Source organism: Melanotaenia boesemani, chromosome 22, assembly GCF_017639745.1.
Source record: "Melanotaenia boesemani isolate fMelBoe1 chromosome 22, fMelBoe1.pri, whole genome shotgun sequence".
Taxonomy (NCBI): domain Eukaryota; kingdom Metazoa; phylum Chordata; class Actinopteri; order Atheriniformes; family Melanotaeniidae; genus Melanotaenia; species Melanotaenia boesemani.
Genome location: NC_055703.1, coordinates 8896592 through 8917005, shown reverse-complemented (window position 1 = coordinate 8917005; position 20414 = coordinate 8896592). Strand labels below are relative to the sequence as shown.

General features: G+C 38.5%; 1 protein-coding gene across 1 annotated transcript; it reads left to right on the top strand.

The window, feature by feature from the left end:
* The first annotated feature begins 1028 nt into the window (after positions 1 to 1028).
* Positions 1029 to 15760, top strand: LOC121634226 (hormonally up-regulated neu tumor-associated kinase). The gene is made up of 11 exons (XM_041976740.1): positions 1029 to 1289; positions 5464 to 5586; positions 5981 to 6150; positions 9638 to 9693; positions 9795 to 9933; positions 10053 to 10180; positions 12674 to 12809; positions 13344 to 13521; positions 13649 to 13732; positions 14026 to 14317; positions 14406 to 15760. The coding sequence occupies exons 1-11, from the start codon at positions 1029 to 1031 to the stop codon at positions 15170 to 15172; spliced, it is 2334 nt and encodes a 777-aa protein (XP_041832674.1). The 3' UTR covers positions 15173 to 15760.
* Positions 15761 to 20414: the final 4654 nt, after the last annotated feature.

The window sequence follows — 20414 nt, the reverse complement described above, 5'->3', positions numbered from 1 at the left end:
AAAAAATCTTGTGTGAAAGACTTTAAACAGAGGAGGACGATGTTGCTGGAAACCCTGACAGGATGTAAAAGTTATAATGATGAGAACTGTTTGAAATTCTTATTTAGCAACTAACAGGCCATTAACCCCTGAAAATATTGTACTGTCATACATAAGACTGTGAGACAGCAGGCTAATGTCCAATGCATTGAATTATAGATTTAAACTTTGATGAGTCGTATGCTTTCTTGCAAAGAAATTATTGAGAAGATCAAAATCATCATCACATCTGGTCATTTGATGATAAACTAAGCTGAGCTGAGCTGAGCCTGGAGCCTTATGACTGAAACCAGGATAACATCTGGCTCCAGGCTCTGACTGACTTCTGAAGTCCAACAATTAGGATATTTTTTGGAACATGTACATCTTAGAAACAAGTCCTCTTTATGTGACTTAAGTAATGCAAACAAATATACATCCTTGGATCAAATATAAGACTGAACAAGACACCAAAACAACACAATATTCTAAATGCGGCTCCAGGAAGAAAAGTAAGACCATTACAAACGGTTACTGTGTAACTGAGTATCTTTGTACACCATAGTGGGGAGGAGGGGGTTGATCTTGGTGTAGAGTGTCCTCTTCACTGCTGGAGCTGACCTAAGAACACAACGGTTAATCATCCACTAACCAGCAGAGAGACACAGTGAGAAAAAAAAAGAGCTGAGTACCTGAGAGAAACACCTGGAGGCAATTGTGTTTGTTTGAAGGTAAAACAAACAAAGAGGAAAAGAGGAGGAACATCAGAGTATGGAATAAAGGACATGCTTACCTGAGAGTGGATAAAAACGGCACCTCCTCCTAAAAAGGATTTGGGTCCTGCCTTAGTTTATCTCAACTATCTGCCTCTTCAGCGTAAAGTAAACCTTTGTGTGTCTGTTAATGTGCGACTGTGAGTGTTAGTATGAGTCTTCTGTGAGCATTTTCCTGTTTTTGGATTTGATCGTGAGCATGAGAGGCAGCCACATGGGGCCCAGGCCTTGTCTGGGATGCCAGCTGCTGCAGTGAAGCCCACTCTGGAGGACATGGTCGCAGAGGGAGGAGGCGTTGGAGAACGTGGGGTGTCCCAGTGGGAAGCCTCGGGGTCGGGCCAGGAGCGGCTGCCTCTGCCCTCCTTGAAAGTCCCACGGGAAATGCTGAGGAACTTCCCCCACTCCAAGCGGGTGGGATCCTACCTGGTGGGGAAGATGATCAATAAGGGCTCCTTTGCCAAAGTGATGGAGGGGCTGCACATCGGCACAGGGGAGAAGGTGAGGGCTTTCTACCTTGTTTCAAAATGAGAAAGAGCAGACAGTATAGTTGGCACAGGTGCAGATGAAAAAAACACAAACATTCAAGCTATGATTACATGGTTATAAATAGTACCTTAAAGGGATAGCACACCTGAAGTTAGAGATGGTGATAACTAGTTATTATTATTGTTGTCTGTACAAAAACCTAGTCATACCCTTCTAGAACTGCTTATTTCATAACTACAGTACTCTTGTTGGTCTTTTATAAGACAACAGTTGCTCAGCTGATGTAAAAAGGTATGAGGTGGAGCTGTTACATTCAAAGAAACATATTACAATCTGTTACTTTTATACTACATAGAATAAATGTATTATCTATGTTATGCAGACAAACATGTTGCCAAAAATTCGGCACAGTGCAGCTTTAAATTATTATGCGTTATTATTTCCATTAAAAAGTCTTGGGAATTCTGATGCATTTTCTGTGTTGCCGCTCAGTGTGTTTATTGTGCAGCAGAGCAGTGCAGGTGTATATTCTGTGTGCACATAAATGCTTACATTCACGTGTCACTGAGTCCCTGACCCTTGCTATGTCCCTAACCCGATTCCCATTAGCAACAGCCAAACTAATCTGTGGGGGTGTTTGTTCCTTTTAACTCTTGGTAAAGAGTATGTGTGTGTAGGATATGTGACCTCTGCAAACACCCACTGTTTTAAGGCCTTGTGGTTTATTATGTTTTGATAATTATATTGACAGTTACACAAATAGTACCAAATATGTTGAGAAACTAACCCTTTGTCATTTGACAATTGATTTGCATTTTATTTACAACCACCTGTTTACTTTCTTAGCTTTGCGAGTGATTGGAAGCTGCCCACATGTATTTATGAATCAGATGTGAAAATCAAAGTAATGAGTGAATTAGATTGTGTGGTTTTATTGGTGAGGGTCTTATCAACAGACACTTTTTCCAGTTGTTTTCATGATTGTTTTTCCACCATACAAACTATAAAAAATTAGATATATGTTATAAGCGGTTCCCATCTATTAAATTTTAAAATACTATAATGGGCGAAATTTTTTAGATAATGAGCAAGAAAAATATAACAATTATGAAACAACTGTAGTGTAATCACAAAAAGAATAGAAAACACTTCCACTATATGTGTGAAACACACTGATATGCAAAGAGCTGTGTGTACAGACAGGAAGGTTTGCATCCATTTGAAGCACAAATGCATAGAGACCTGATTAAAGAAAAAAATAATCTGTGCATGTTCAAGCAGCATGCAGTTGAATTAGGTGCTTTTTTAGCTGAAGGACAATGAATGATCAAAGAATAGAATGTGGCTGAATTTCACGGATCAAATTTTAATACACCGATTTTAAAGGTTCAACCAGACTAATGTTTCAACACTTCTGTGTCTTAAAGACTAATATTTCTACAAATGTTTGTTTGCAACATTAAAAGATGCAAAGGACTCAATGAGTTCCATCCCTATTTTATTTTTGACAGCCTATTAAAGCTTTGAAAACAGTAAATCATCAGGTTGTTAAGGAAAACACAAATAATTGTTATTGGCTTTGAGCCGAATAAGTAACCTGTTGTTCAATTTGTGGTAAGAGCACCAAATTTGGTACATAGCTTTGACACCATTGTTTGAACAAATCTAGCTATTGTGACACTGGATATTTGTATTCTGGTTACCGTGGCGGCCATTTTTCAAAATGGTTGCCAGAAATGACTGAAATAGCACATTTGGTCACCTCAAGCTGCTAATACATGATTTATGGAGCAGAAATACTATTAACATAAAAGTGCAAGTGAAAATATTCATTTTTACTATATAAAACAATAATGAACAAGAACAAATAGTTAATGTGGCATAATTATAGTTTAATTATATTCTAACAAGTGCAGTTCAGTTGAGTTTGCCATTATCAGGGTATCGTGCATTTGAGGGTCTGATTGATGAGTATGCTGTTGGACAACATGGGCCTTGCAGCAGAAATCTTTTAGATGCTGTCACTTAGTCACCACCACCACAATTAATACTTCAACTAAAATACCACCTTCATTGCTCTGTGACCAAGAACAAAACAAAAATCACAGATTAACATTTTCTTCACTCCTTTCCCTTTAAAGAGGGCAGCATGAGAAACATGCAATACCGAAGCAGCAATCCTAGCATGTAGGATACCAAAACGACAGGTAAAAACTCAGCTAAAAGGCTTCACCAAGTATTGGTAAACCAATAATTCAGATACAAACCCAAAGTAATTATATGGGAATGTAACAAAAACATGAGAACAGCACTGTCCAAGTTAGAGCTTCTGTAAATTTCTCCACTTCAAGCAAAACACACAAACAAGGTGTCGTATGAAAGCAGAGACTGTTTATTATAAAGATGCCTGTGTCGTTACTGTGCGACAAAGATTCTGTCATCTAGCAGCCAAATCATAAATCATGTTTTTACTTTTGCTGCTTTGTGGTCAAAAGTTTAATTCCATCTCTAAAACAAATCTGCTAAGGAGTTCAATGACTCTGCCTTTGAAATGAATCATGAAAGTCCTGCTAGTTTCCATGAAGATGAAGGAGGTTTTATAGTGAAGCATTTGCTCTTCCTATGATATATTATCTTTGGGTCCGCTTCATTCTGGATCTTCATGGTGCATCTTAAGTGAATTGTTATGCTATCCCTTAATTCTCCTGATGCACTGATGGGTTTCTGATATATTTACCTGTGCAACAACTCTATTAAAACACCTGTTAAACTGCTCTGATTCACTTTTTAAACTTCTTCGTTTACACAGGTACTCATCAGATATTACTTCACTATTTCCTAGATTTATTGGGCTGCTATCTTCTGGTTTTCACTGAAGTGAAGTTTACTTTTTTTTACTGTGTTCCAGGTGAAATTTCTTTGACAAGGTAACACATATCTTGATCTTGACACTTGAGTAGTAATCCCACATCTCAGCTTTCTTTTGAGACCAGGATTATACATACAGCCCTTGCAGTTATAAAGATGTACTTCATTTATTTTGGGAATGTCATTTTACATAGGAGGCTGAAAAAATAAGCCTTGTCATTCAGAGGTCAAGTCCTACATGAGGTATAAAATCAAACTTTAAGGGATTTAAGGCCATATAACCAGGCTAACCTGAGAAATGTTACGGCTGTACATGCAGACCTATTACCAACATCCTGTAAACTGTGTCTAATAGTCATTAATTAAAGATTCAGTTCTTTTTTTTTTTTTACTTGTTGGTCTTGGCTGAGGTTGATTAGTTAGTACTTTTGTAGGTTATACAGTATATCAGTGTTACTAGTGTCTAGATTTTGTTTTTAATTGAAAGTAAATCTCACACAATATGGCGGTTAACCAACTTCTGGCAGCCAGTTTTAAATATGGCTGCTGCTGCCACCGGGGGATGAATTTATGATGTCCCAATATCCAGTTTTGTTATATGTATCTTTCACCCTACCAAGCAAATTAGGTACTTTTGTCACAAATATTAACATGCCACCTCACTAAAGCTCAAATTGCGTACATTTACTCCTCTGTTAACCAGATTTTTGTCTTTATCCTCATCTTAGCTGTTGGTTCCTTGCAAACAATGCACCTCCCACCAGGTTTTACAGTAATGTCTACAGTCTTTGTGGGATTTTTTCCAGCTCCAAGTGATAGTGCTACACAGTTTACAGTATTATTGTTGGCTACTGTATCTGTTTTATTTGTTGCGCTTCATAGTTTATGTCCGTCTGTTTTGTGGTATTTTATAAACATGTTGTGATGGCCTTTTGGTCAGATCCCTCTTGGAAAAGAGGTTTTTATCCAGTGAAATGAAATTAAATGAAACTGAATGGACTGATTCCAGATATGCTTTGGTCCTTTTAATCCATGAAACCTTTAAAGATAAGAAAATACCACCCAGGTTTCCTTAATGCCACAACTTTCCTGTAATGGTTTATGATGGCGCGCTGCTCAGAAGAGTATAAAAGTGCAAACCTCTGAGATGAGCAACCAAAATAATGGTATAAAGTAATTGCATTCTTTGTTCTTATCAACGTCTACGGAAGTACTCTTGAGGATAGCAGCCTCCAATTACATACTTTATGTTAGAAGACTCAATTTCCAGTCATGAAAGATGCATGCAATAAGGGCACGTGTGTTTGTGTGTGTTTAGGTAGCCATTAAAGTGATAGACAAGAAGAAAGCACGCCAGGACTCCTATGTGCTGAAAAATATGAAGAGGGAACCTCGAATTCATCAGATGGTCCGACATCCTCATATTGTAGTTCTTCTAGAGGTAAAAATCAATCAACAAAAACAAAATCTCATTGGAATGAAATTAAAAAAAGAAAAACAAAAAAAAAGATCTGGTCTGTTATGGACAGCAACAATCATGCTGATGTCTTTCCTCCTTGGCGTTGTGTGAACACAAACCTGAATGTTCCAGACGAGCAAGCTGCTGTGCATGTGTTGTTTTTCCAAGTAAAGTTATATTTACTTGATTTTATGATTTCTTATAAGATCCTGATACTTAAACCTTAGAAGTGACAGTGAGTGCAGTTTCTAGTGATGGAGTATTACAACATACTTCTACTCCAGCTTGTTTCCAATAATTACAGTGGATTGTGAAACTGTAAATCTCCTGCTGTAGAGTAACGTTGTTCCATCAACCACATTTTAAATAATGTCAGACTCTGGAGACGGAGAATAGTTACTACATGGCCATGGAGCTCTGTGCAGGAGGAGACCTGATGGATAGGATCTGTGAGAGGAAGAGGCTGGAGGAAAGGGAGGTGCGGCGCTACACCCGGCAGATCCTCTCTGCAGTGGAACACCTGCACAAACACGGCGTCGTGCACAGGTCACTTCTCACACAACAAAGGACACGCACAATGTTCAGCACATCAATATTAAAAGTCCTTCACAGAGAGTAAAAATTATTAAAGATTTGCAGTTTTTTAAGACTTTATTGAAGGTAAAGGTTCAGTTATTACCAGATTGTTTCTACGTAAATCATTTGGAATTAGTCCGGGGAAAATTCAGTAATGTCCTGCTTTCATGTTTGAAACTCTGTGATATACAGCAGGTGTCATTTTACATCAGTGCTGTGACACAATAACTGAAAATATGTGAAACATAAGATTTATTCTTATTTATTCGTGTTAGTTTTTTAGTGCTATTTGATTAAGGCAACAAAACTTGGATGAGCTTGAGTCACAAAAAACAACCAGTTAGGAAAGGGTTCAGTTAAAACACTATGACGGCAAAAAGCATTACAATCTGAGGTAGAGGGGTCCTTAAAGTTGTAATGGATGTATGTATGTTTGGTCCAGACTTTTCAGTTGATCCTGGGCATATATGGGGCAAACAGTTTATTTGAACCATGCTAGCTACAAATCAAAATGATGTAGGTTGACAGCTTATACCCTTAAAAATAACCAGTAGGGTAACCATACTGCACCTACAGGCAGCAGGAGGGAATTATGACAAACCATAAAGTCCTCTTTAAGAATAAGGAAGCAGAACAAATGACATGATAACATACAGTGCCTTCAAACATGGGACGCAAGTTCAATTTCCAGATATGACCACTGTTTTGTTTTTGTTTGTTTGTTTTTTGTTGTTGTTGTTGTTTTTTTTCTATTCTATTCTATTTTTCTAAACCAGTAACACAACAATACTTAACTAACATATTTTAGTCACTTCGTGGTTGGCTCGCTTAGAAACATTTGCTTAGACTTAGAAATCAAATTTTTGGACTTAATGCAAGTCATGGTTAGAACTAAAGTTAGAACTAAAATGAAATTTGACACATTCAGTTGCTGCAAGACCACCAGAGGTTCCAGATTCTTTGAGCATACATAAAGCACATTATGGTCTACATGAACAAAAGATCCATGGGATTGTTCTTAGGGGAAAGACAAGTTTTAGCCATTTGACAAATTAGAAGCTTGAAATGTCCAGTTACCTCCTATTTTACACCGTCTCCCTACATATTGCTCCATTTTGTGCAGATACACCAAAAGCCACGGTGGATAGAGTAGTAATACAGCTATCTGGCCCAACATCTGGAGATTTTTCAGGCCATACAAGATCACCTCACACCTAAAAAAAATACATATTGCATGTGTTTAACTTGCTCAGATAAATTCAACATAAACAGGAGTCACTAACATTACAAATGCTCACTGGCAAGTGGTTAACTACAAAAAATTGTTTTCAGTCTGTAATACAAACAACAAACTGATCCACTAGTTCTAACAGGCACCAGGGATGTTTGTCTGCTTCTTTCTGCTGACAAAGCACCAATCCATCTGTCTATCTCCCACTCCATCCTACCATCACTCTTGAACAAGATCCCAAGATACTTAAACTCCCCCGCTTAAGGCAATGACTCATTCTCCACCCAGAGCGACCATTACACTCTTTTCCAGTTGAGAACCATGGATTCAGACTCAGAGGGACTGACTTCCACCCTGACCACTTCACACTCAGCTGCAGACCTCTCCAGTACAGGCTAAAGATATTGGCCTAAGGAAGCCAACAGAACAACATCATCTACTAAAAGGTTCCCAAACCAGACACCTTTCGCACCCCGACTGGCACCACAAACAGGATTGGTGACAAAAAGCAGCCCTGGTGCAGCATGTACTGTGAACAAATCTGAGAATGAGGTCACAGCTATTGCTTTGGGTATATAGGACATAATAGCCCACAACAGCAACTTGAGCACCCCGTACTCCTACAGAACCTCCCCACTGTATCCTATGACGCACACCAAGCGTCTATTTTGACATGAAAAGGTTATATGAGAGCTGAAAGTGCTGTTTATTTATGACTTCTGAGTATATATCAGTTTCTTGAAAAAATGTCTCATTTTATGAGAGAATATTTTAACCATTACCACTTTGGGTCTTAGTCTTCCTATGATCTGATTCACCCATATTTAGACAAACAAAATTAAGATATGAGAGATATTCAGACATTTGGTCTCTTTTTCTGGCATGACAAAGTACTAAAATCGATGGAAATTTTATATTCACACATACAAACAGAGCAGTTTACATGGCATCAACACTGTACAGATGAGTAAATCCTGTAAATCATACCTGCCACAGGGTGGTGAAGAAGATAAAAGTGTTATTTTAGAACACAGGTGTCAGATAACAAAGACACACACATGCATGCACACACATAAATATCCACACATACATACACTGCAGCCATACACAATATGCACAGTGCTTTGCTTTGGTTTAAGACTTTGGCTTCTCTGAAGGTGGGAATGTGATTACCAGGCAATGACCTCATCATCCTGCGCCGGCGCCATGATTCACACATCATCACAACATCATGGACTTCCTCTCTAATGAAGTCCCTTAACGACGTTGCTCTCAACTCTTCAGCAGCACCTCTTTCTGTCACACACACCCATGCACTCACTCACACACATGCATGCACACACTCACTCTCACACACTCTCCACCACAGTCCCACACAGAGATGATTTAACTAGAAATAAATGGAAAATTTGCACTTAAACGCACCTCCTGCCACCCACATTCAATAGGTTTACCGCATACATTTTCTCCTTTATGACAATGTCTGTTCTTGCTCTTTCTTGCTGGTTTTTCCTTCTTTCTTCTTCTGTCTTTCTTTGAACTTCCCTCTGGTTGTGTGAAAGGGGTTCTCTGGATTTTTGAGTGTCTGTTGGTTAGATGAAGGCAGATGAAAGAAACATGGCAGATTCCCAGGATACATTTTATAGGGGCTCTCTCTCGCTTAACCGCAGATTTTCATTTAGCCAGTAGTTTCAGAGCGGAAGTACGATGGTGGTGAGGCAAAGCTACTTCTAGGGGACAGAAGCAACTTTTTCAGGTTAAGGCCGAGGTTGTGCTTTGGTAGAGGGGGTTAGAGAATAAATCAACAATAGCAGGTTGACTTGACTTGAAAATCGCCATGACTGTAGATGTTTAAATGGTTGGTTTTGGACAAACTAATCCCCCAAATTACCAAATGTTCAGTCAGCAGTGTTTTTAAAGACTTGAGCTCTACCCAAACCCAAATTTAGCTTTTGGTTTTTCTTTTGCTGCTGTGGGAGCAGTATAGTACCATCTCATCTGGTTATCTATAAATACACAGAAAAGGTTTTGTGAGGCCAAACACACATTGCAAGAGTTCTTTAACTGAATATCCACCAATGTGTCTGTTAGGTAAATTGCAACAAAACAATCTTGTAGGGTTAAAATAAGTGTAGTGTTTCCAGAAGAATTAGGACAGCACTCTCGAAAAATGGCCACATTTCCTCTTTTGACAGTTAACCAATTTACCTCTTATTTTCTTTGCAGAGATTTAAAGATTGAAAACTTCCTTCTGGATGAGCATAACAACATAAAGATTGTAGGTATGGTGACATTCACACTTTCTTTTGTGACGTTTGATTAGCTGTGTAACAAATGTTGACTCTTATGAAAGATATTGTAAAAACGATGACGCTTCCTGCAGACTTTGGCCTGAGTAACACTCTGAAGCCTGACTCTATTTCTCTGGAGCTTCTCAGCACCCAGTGTGGAAGTCCTGCCTATGCAGCCCCTGAGCTGCTGGCTCACAGGAAGTATGGACCCAAAGTGGACGTCTGGTCCATGTATGTGATAAAATATTTAATGTGTATGTTTAACAGGCCAGATTTATTGTTATCTGTGGTGTTTGCTATTTGAAACTAATTAGCGAATTCACTCCTTTATGCATCATGTGTGTTTGCAGAGGCGTGAGCATGTTTGCTATGCTGACAGGGACTCTACCCTTCACTGTTGAACCGTTCAATATTAAACATTTGCATCAGAAGATGGTCAATGGAGAGATCAGCAGCATCCCCAGTGACATCAGCAAAGGTACCCAACAAGAGGCATTGTCATTATCCGGGTTTCCATCTGACATTTGCAAAAAGAAAAGGTTTTAAAAAAGAAGACTTTTTAAGCACATTAGGTGGAGTTTATGCTACTTTGCAAATTATTTCTGACCTGGTTAAATATAAAATGGACATGTTTCCTGTTAAAGCTGGCAAACACTCATTGATATTATATCATATACCAGATATTCCTGAGGAAGAGGTATTTTTGGATTAGTGTTCACAAATAATGAAAATTATTTACTTTATGCATCACTCGCTAAATTGGCCAGTAGGTTTTCATTTATATCCAGAAAAATGGGTTTTGGTGGTTGGTAGGTGTTAATTTAAAGACGTGGTAAAAAGTGGAAATTACACAAGGTTTTGTTGAAAACATTAAAATTACATTACATGATTTCTATTCTTTTGTCTACATCTGCACAGCAATGTTTTTTTTTTTGTTTATTTTTTGTCTTAGCTTTGAGTCTAGATAAGGATCCAGATCAGTTCTAGCTGAACAAATTTGACTTTGAAATGTCATAAAAGTCAAGCCAAATAAATTTCTAAAAACCTTTCTGAAGATGCACTTTTCTATTTGCAGTGATACGACACATTAAACCAAAGAAAGGAATGCTTCACTAAGTCAACAGCAACCTTAATGTCTCAATTTCTCTGCACTTTATTTTTGTGGCTCGTTCACACATTGTCACTCGATTACACTCAAACAAACAAAGCTCTTGTTACTGTGGGGAAAGCCAGTACGGCCCCGAGACTCTGTAACTGTGACAAGATCAGATTAGTGGCTGTATCACTGCCACCAGCAGGCAGCCGAGACACCCACATGAAGATTCAGATGTTGATCTGCATCTAAAAAGGGTGACTTGTGTCATCATCTTCATTTATTTATTTAAATTTGCCACCGTCATTGTTCAGTTTTTGTCAGACTGGAGCCACTTTGCTTAGTTGTTTTTTTCTCTTTTTTTTTCCATATATCTAACTTTGTTTTTAGACTGTATTTGTTCTGCAAGTTTATGTCTTAAAATAATTAAATAAATAGTGTCTTCTGATTTTATCAAATAGAAATCTTTAATTAAGAGCTAACCCAGGTAGCTTTGATTCCTTTCCACTGTCGCTCGCCGCTCTTGTGTACGCTCAGGATCGGGGAATGAATTGAAGTCAAGATCTGATGCAATCCATGGCTTCCTCAGCTAGGCTATTATTTTTTTATGAAGTAGCTTGTATGAATATTAATTGGATCACAGTGAATTGACCCAAACTGATTTGTCTGTAAAGTGCTCTAAGATGACATTGTTGTGAATTGGCTGTTCTGGCTCTGCCACTGAAGAAGGCTGACAGTAGTAAATGAAAACACCTGTGGCCTCTCTTGTATTAAGCAGATTAAATGATACTGACTGGAATTTTAAACATGACGTTCTGAACATTTAGCTGATCTGGTTAGGCTCCATAACAAGCTGCCAGCCCCTGACATAAACAGTTCTTTGCTTTGGCCAGCAGTTTGTGCCAGTGTAGCACCGGTTTGTCGGCCCTGGAGCCAAAGCTTTGGAAGTTAAAGCAGAAGTTAGGCTCTGGCTCTGAACAGAACTGGAGCCAGTTTGGTGGCAAACCCCCTTAGTTGTATTGGTGCTTCAGCTTTGCTCTGCTGTGGAAAAAACTGAGATCAAAGTTGAAAAGTTGTGTTTTGTGATAGACTGAAACCAAATGTTAAATTAAAGTAATAAAGTTTGTCCAGTGTGGGGATTTTATGCTCTCCCCACGCTTGAGTCCTCTCTCGGTGTTCCGGACATCCATGTTAGATTAATCAGTGATTCTAAACTTTGGGAGTAAATGTGAGCTTGCATGTTGCATCCGTTCTTCTTTTAAAACACCCTGTAAATGAAAATACCCTGTAAATGCTTGAGAATTAAGATAACTAGTCATTTACTTTTGAAAGCAACAAATTTCTTGACATTGAACTTGGCCTGCATGATCCCTCAACTCATTCCTCTACTATGACTTAATAAAAGAAAATAAAGTAATATTTTTAATAGTCAGATCAGAGGTCTGCTTTTTTATCCACCCCAGTACATCTAATGTAGTTCAAGGTGCTTAAAAAAAGGCAGCAGCAATGGACAATGGATCTGTTTTTTTTTTTTTTTTTTACTTCTCTTTGCTGGCAGAGTTTTAAGGTACTTGTGAACTCAATGATAATATTCAGAATCAACAGTTTTTAGATGTGCTCATGCATGAATTGCTTTGCTTTGATTAAGATTTACATAAACATTCTTGAGTAATGTACATAGTTACATTATAAGGTGAATTTCATCTATTCTGATGTAGGATGTGGATTTATAAGAATCATAAAGGTCGTCTAAGCTTGTAAATGTATTCAGTTTATAAAAGCTGGAATAGTGAATATTTTCTTAAACTATAATTTTACATAACAACCAAAATGATGCTGAATGAAACAGGAGTTCTGGTCTGTCTGCTCACGCTGCAGGTGCTGTGTCATTTGTCATGTCTCTCCTGGAGCCAGATCCAGCGAAGAGACCCAGTGTCAGAGCAGTCATGGAGGAGAGATGGCTCAATGAAGGATATGCCAAGAAACCATTACAAACACACTCTTATAAAAACAGGTAGATATGTTGTAAAACAGCACCCTGCCAGACAAAAATAGACCTAAATACATATCTACCAACTTGAATACTTAAATGTGGCTGTAATATAGCCTCAGATTTACATGATTAATGTAAAAAAAGGTTTACAATGTTACTAATAAACCATACTTTCTGACACTATATTGTAAGGTTTCATGTTTGTCATGTGGAAATAAAGGATGCATTAACTCCAGAACAAAGAGGACATTACTGCATTTTTTCAAACAAAATCTGTATTTTTTATGGTTTTTACTGTGACAGCTTTATATATTAAAATATGATAAAACATTTTTATCACTTCACACACTGTGGAATTGCAATCTTGTATGGTTCGCAATCTGTCTGACAGCTATGTGTTTTATCAAATCCACATGAATGATAGAAGAAGAGCTCCAGCTCTCGTCTGCACTCAGCCAACATCCTTTGTTTCAATTCATTCCTTACCAACCCAGTAAATACCTCTCTGCTGTCCTTTGGACACGCTTTTCCATACCGCTCTCTGTTATTGTTCAGGTTGTGTCCAGAGGATCTCGACTCATCTGTGCTGGCATACATGACAGAGACGCTGGGCTACTCCCTCCCTGAAATAATCCACACTGTGACCACCAACAGACCTTCTGCCATCATGGCCACCTATCACCTGCTGCTCAGCAAGCTCAACAGAAGCCAGAAAGGAGCCAAGGCTGGCAAGGTTTAGGCTTTGAGTATCTCTCATTTAGGCACAAATGTATAAATAGGCCTGCATGTTGTAAAATATTAAACATATTAACTTTACCAATGCTTTTAAATTTTCACAATAATTGTGATTCGTTTAGCAGAAGCTGGAGATTAATGATTGGAGTTTTCCAAGCAAGAATACGTGGAGAGACATGACTTACGCAGAGGCAAAGACTCAGCAGCAGGTGCAGTTGGTGACACTGAAATCACTAGAGATAGCAGAAAATACCACCGAGTCAGGGCTAGAAGCTAGATGACTACAAATACATCTAGAAGATGCACAACCTGCCAAATGTTCTGCAACCACATATTAATGATGGGTGTTAATAATTATGTCTTAAATTTTTTCAAGTGTTTTCCTTTTCTAATGCAAATTTAAACAATTAAAAAAAATTGGTGCTTCCTGATCTGGGCATGCTGGGTGTAAATAGAAAATCCCTCTTGGACCCACTGACAACCAATCACCACCTCTCCTCAGGGTGAATCGACCAATGAGAAAAGTTCGAAGCAGTTCAACAGGCCTCTGAGGGTCCAACAGACAGATGAATGTCAGAGCAACAGGAAGAGGACGGAGGACCAGCACAGAAAAGACCACAGAGAGGATGATGAGAACCTCCCTCCATCCCCCTCCTTGCCCCAGCTTCCTCACTCTGCCTCCCCCTCTTTACCCCCCCGTTTTTCCTCCCCCTTCCCAACCCCTCTATCTGCAGAGGCTACTGATGAGGAGATTGCCATCAGCTTGGATACAAAGGAGACTCTGTTTCCTGAAGGTGAGGATTTTTAAAATTTAGAGTTCATTACGCCACTACAGTACTGTGTTCTCTGCTCTGTATGTTACTGTATGTTTGTATATTCCAGTGTCTTTGTTTGGAGAAAGAGAACTGGTCCATCTTTCCCCACCAAAGAGCTCTGCATCAAAACTTTGTGACTCCGCTCCTTGTCAAGTCCCATTACCAACGGAGCCAATCAGAGACAGCAGCATATCCAGACCAATCCGACACACACACCTCCTAAGGACAACTCAGTCGGATGGGGCAGCAGACCATGGGTCGGATTGTTTCCATGACAACCGCCACCAGGATGACTCCAATCACATGAGCATCAACGAGCGACTAGAAAAGCTGCAGACATTTTACTCCACAGAGAAGAAGGAAATCTCTCCGCGAATGCTACTGGATACTGACACACACACCACACACTCCTCAGACAGAGGGCACTTGGGTACCATGGAGAAAACTCAGGCATCACCCTCTGCTCCCCTTCCTCACCTGCGCAATGTAGGGTTAAAAGATGGACGGGGGAGAAAGATGACATGGGTGGGGCTGAACAGACCGGGGCCACCAAGACTTCTCATCAATGGATCTAAACCTCCAGTTTTCCCCTCGCATAGACAACATACTATGGTCATCAAGAGCCTCAGGCAGGAAAGGGGGAAGAGAAAAGAACTGTCTGCAGCAGGAGGAGGAGAGAGGGCAGGAGAAGGGATGAGTGGAGCCAAGAGAAACACAGTTCAGTTACGTTCATCTCTCCAACGCCGGGTTGGGGATCTGAACCTGCCACTACTTCCAGCAGCTTTGCAGGGAAAAAGTGACAGGAAGAATCATCTACACAGTATGGACTATTAACAAAAAGACAGGATGAAACAGGTGCACGCAAATAGGTCCAGTGGTGCTCATTTGCATTTTGATGGAACAGCTATAAATGGCAGCTACAAAAAGATGCAGCAGTATTCTATTATTCCCTACTTTAACTGTTTATTCATACTGTTCACACCAACAGTGTCGCACCCAAACAAATTACATGCAGTGCCAAAAACTCTGACTCTGAATATAAGCTCTTTGCTTAAATTCCATCTTCAGCATTACAACCATTTAAATCTTGTCCTTAAATTTCAGTCCATCAAATTGTGAAGTGCAGAATGCATACTGACTTTTGGTCCTCAGTGTCCTCATTGATCTTCATTAGATATTTATACTAACACTGAAAGACAAAGTAAACCCAGTTCTGACTTCCACTGTAACATTTTTAGAATATTTTCTGTAAGAGTTTTTCAGGTATTGCTTAATAAAGATTTAAAGAAAATCAACAAAACACAAAATATGAGACTTTTTTTGAGGCTGAAGTAGAACCTTTAACTTCTTTGATGCATTTAATTCATTGTCTCATTCGCTAATATCAAGCTGTAATCTTTGGCATTTTGTCAACTTGCACTTCTTCTGCAATATTAGATGCCAAGAGAAAATTATTCTTAACAAAATAAAAAGCCTAATGAACAGGGTGGATAATGATTAGTCTGAGTACATTTTGGGAAAATATTTTTTCCCCTTACTTGTGTTCTCTTTCTTTTACCTTTGCTGTTTCAGTTTTAATGATTGTTAAATTTTAGACATCAAAACTTCTTGATTATGTTCACTGCTCATAGAAAAAGATAGCCCCTTATGATCATCAAGTGAGGATCTCCTCGCCGTGCTGAGAATAAATTTCTCAGTATGCTAATTGTGCATTTAGTTATTATGGTTTCTGTTCCCTGGAACTTTGCTGCAAAAAATCAAATCAGATAGAAAACATTATGTTTTCAGTTAAGTTTAAAGGGCTATGTTTCAATGTTTTTATTCAATTTTCTAATTTCATATGTGGTTTTATTTAGATTTTTATTGTTCTTATACTTATTGTTATTTTGATTTGATTAGATTTAGGCAACACAAAACTATTTGACTTAGAAAAGGATTGTGGTTAGATTGCAAATACAGGACTTCACTGTGACAAATTGGATAAAGATGCAGCAAAGCAGCGTTTCACTGTTTACTCTGGTAGGAAATTAAACTATGGTATTTACAAAACAGCATTAGGCTTTATGATACTGTTAGTAAACTTAAAAAAACACTTGTATCTTGCTAATTTCAGCCATTTACAATGAGAGGTGTGGAAGCTGACATCTCTGCAAATGTTTGTGTGCATTAGCTGTTTTGGGGGAGCTAGCTAACCAATAATAGCCCCTCTGTTACAGAGGAAAGCACAGAAAAAGAGAAAAGTAGAAGCATATACATAAGATAAAATGATGAAAAAAAGGAAATAGTCTAGCATGTCAGTTTGATATTAGATGTGTAAACAGCCTAATGTTTAGTAAAGTGATCTACTTAGTTTCAGTTGATGTTTTTTTTTAGTTTGGATAAAAATCTAAACTTATGTCACTCTTCATAGATTTGCCATTTTTGTTCACAAACCAATCTTTGATAAGAGAGGCATGACTTTTTGTAACTTACTTAAGTGAGTTGTTATGTACAAGTTGCTATGTTTTGGCTTTTCATGGCACTAAGCCAAGTCTCTGGTAACCGGTACACTGAACCCAGTCACCAGCATGTTGTTGCATTCAATCTGAAAGGGCTTTTAAGCTTTAAGATACTGTCAACGTGGGAACAAGTCACCAGGAAACACTGCAAATTTCATCCATGTTCTACTATAAGTGCCTGCATTTGTGTACTTTTTTTTTATTATGGACCTTATATATACTAGCAAATGTTTGTGAAAATTTCTATACGTGGCAGCTAGCTACCCAACAACAGCCTCTTAATTATAGAGGTGAACACCATAAATAAATAGATAAATAAAAAATTAGAAACTAACAGGATTTGGAGAAAAAGAAGACTTAAGTGATAAGTCATATAATATATAACGCTCAAGTGTTTTACATTTTTCACAAATCAGCTTCTAACATCAGCAGGCTTGACATTTTGTCTTTTACCTGAGCATGTTGTTATGTACTAGCTTTGCTCTGCACAAAGTCATGCTTTCATTAAGGCTACTTTGGTGTCAGATGCTTGCTAAATGATTTCAAAAAAGAAAATCTTTTAAACTGTTAGCAATATTTTCCCCCAATCTCTGGCAATTCTAACTCTACGCCACTATTACCTCCCAATTCAAGGTCTGTGGATCATCAATATTCAGGTGCAAAGCTGTGGAGGAATCTGGTAACTGCTTCATGGCACTCATCACTACTGCTTAATAATTTACACCTTGTCACCTAATACTGTGTTTTCAACTGTGTGCATGTGCTTGAGTGTGTGTGTTTGTGCGTTTTGGAGAAGCGCTTGTTCCAAGTGCACCCAATGAGGACAGATTGAGCCCACTGAGCTGGACATATCTTCCACTCCAGTTACATCTCTGGCTACTTAACAGCGATATGAACCAGTAAGCTCTGATACTGTACCAGACATAAACACGCATTCACAGTTCACAATGGCATACACTAACCAAGAACAGCAGGTAACAGGAAGCTAGATAAGTAAACCTGAAAAGAGATCTTCTTTTTAAAATAAAAACAAAAACCAGTAAACTGATGAAGGTCTTTTCAGTCTAACCTTCACACTGTTGTTTATTCTTTAAAGGCATATGAGCACTCTTACATTTAAAAAAGATTATGTGCACTTATTTCACCTGCTTTGCATGCTGGAGTTTCTGGTCTAAACAAGCACCCCTTCCCCCCATTGTGACCAGACCCTAGTCTGAATCTGAGTAGAGCATGTACGAAAGAAATTAGACAAACAAGGTATGGAAAATCAATTAATAATGCATGTTGCACATAAAGATGGTTCCTTGGCTACAAGACTATTGTGTGCATGCTACACTAAGCATTGTTCTCTCTGCAGAGGATGTGCCTTTAACAATGACTTTGAAAGGTGACTTAAATAATGAACACTGGTACAATTTGATCTGTTGTCTTAAACCTAATTACCCATAAAGTCTTGCTTTAATTAGCCTCGACGGACTTGATTTTACTTTTATATTAACATTAACAAACTAATGTAGGGATTTTAGCAGACTGTTGAGACCTTCTTTGTTTCTGTGTGAAGATGAAAATCAAAAGACACAGTGTCTAATGGGAAATGTTAAAATGGATAGATTTATTGCCTGTCTTGACTTAGCACAGCTGGGGGGATGAGGGTGGAGTTATTACTTAAGTTTTATATAAGAGACCATGGAGATGGCCTCCTGTCATCCATGGCACTGTTTTTCCTGTTGACTTTACTAAGACACCAAACATGCCAGGACTTGTCTATCAGCAACTGTTTCTTTTGATGCTAGTTTCTAGCCTGTTAAGCTAGTTACTTATTAAAGACTCCTTGGAACATAATGTCTGTCTTAATGTCTGAATTTTAATGGTAGGATATAAACAGCTTATTATTTTTTATTTATTAATTTATTTATTTCAACTAGGCAGAGATCTGTAAAGTTGGTTATCCGCACAGTCTTTCTGTCCAGTCAGCCTTTGAATTTGTTAGTGCCATTAAAAAAAGATTGGTCTGACCTACACTGAAGCCAATTTTTTGCCTTAGATGTCTTCACAAACTAACATGAAACCAGTGCCAACAAGATGTCTCCTCATGAGTTTCTTTGCATAAGCAATATCTGAACAAACAAAATAGCACTTGCACTTAAATACACTGCAATACTTTTGAGTATTTCACAGGATGTACAAGCTGCATCTGCATAAGAAGACCTGTGCTTTGTGTTATTAACATAGATTGCTCCTGAGTCATTATTAGTTTGTTTACTACACATGACCTTATCGTTGTGAGAAATGTTGCTTTTTTTTAAGAGATAGGTAATAATGTACCCAATATCCCAGAATAGTATAATAGGTACTTTTTTGGTGAGACTAGGTTGTCTATTGATTTAAATGATAAAAAAAAAGTAGTATGAAGTCAGTAGAATCATAGGATGGCAAAAAAGAAGCTCCCTGCAATCCGATTGTCTGAACTCCATTACGTAAGCTAAAACCTTCATTTGTTTGTGTGTGTGTGTGTGTGCGTGTGTGTGTGTGTGTGTGTGTGTGTGTGTGTGTGTGTGTGTCATCATTTAATGTGCTGCAGCTAAATCCCTGTGTTAATAGCTGATGAGAGATGTCCCTTTTGTCTGCTTCAACCTGAAACCTGTGCAGGATTAAGAGGTAATGTGAAAGGACACAAGCTCATTAACCCGGACCATCAACTTCCAGATACAGTGGAAGAGAATTTCATGTTGTCTTGGTGAGATAACCACAAATTTTGCTTCTGGTGAAAAGAGGAATGCCTTTTGCTTGGAAAAAACATGACTTCTCTGAAAGAGAAAAAGGTGCTTTAGAAAGGGAAGCATAGAGGTGTTCATGAATAGGTCACAGAGGTTAGAGATGTAGTCATTATGAAATTAAACTGATGCTGTTACGCCATTAGCACTTCAATAGTCTTGGGTGTCTCTGAGAATAATCGCCATGCCAATCTGATAGTTTGTGTGTGCATTTGTTAGTGTGGGCAAGCCTATGTTCTGGCGTGTCTAGTTTCTAATGATGGTCATCCATAATTAAGCGTGGCCTCACCACAGAGGGGTGGAGCAGTCCAGGGTGGCGTGGCACTTAACTGGGCTCCAACTGCTCGCCATAACAGTGTGTATGAGTCACAGGGGTCAGTGGTGCACAAAACGTCCAGTGCCACAGGACAGTAATGCGATCCCAATGCTGTTTAATTGATGCCACGTCTGATTAACTGTCAGTTGGGGATCAACACCAGCTAATTTACTAAAAGACGTCCTGACCAGAGAGACTCTACCACTTTAACCTCAACACTTGAGAGGTCAACCTACAAGAGTAAATTTCTAAAAGAGAGTTTTTCAGAGAACAGTTTTTCAACTAAGGACATGGAGTTGAAAATATGCCATCAGCTGCAGCAGATAATCAATACTGGCTAAATCTTAGTGAAGAGTAATTGGTCTTAATACCCTCATTTAATTCCACTATGTTTGAATCATTAATGGGATTCATTATCTTGTGTAGAAAAGTGAGTTAAGGAGGTGGCATCAGCTATTCCATACCCTCATGATGTCCTTTCTCCACTG

Bases quoted from the DNA above. Each gene is read 5' to 3' on its own strand.
- LOC121634226 (XM_041976740.1), top strand. From the start codon at position 1,029: ATGCCAGCTGCTGCAGTGAAGCCCACTCTGGAGGACATGGTCGCAGAG. The intron at 9,934-10,052 runs GTATGTGATAAA...GTGTGTTTGCAG, and splicing joins AAAGTGGACGTCTGGTCCAT to AGGCGTGAGCATGTTTGCTA. The intron at 13,522-13,648 runs GTTTAGGCTTTG...TTCGTTTAGCAG, and splicing joins AAGGAGCCAAGGCTGGCAAG to AAGCTGGAGATTAATGATTG.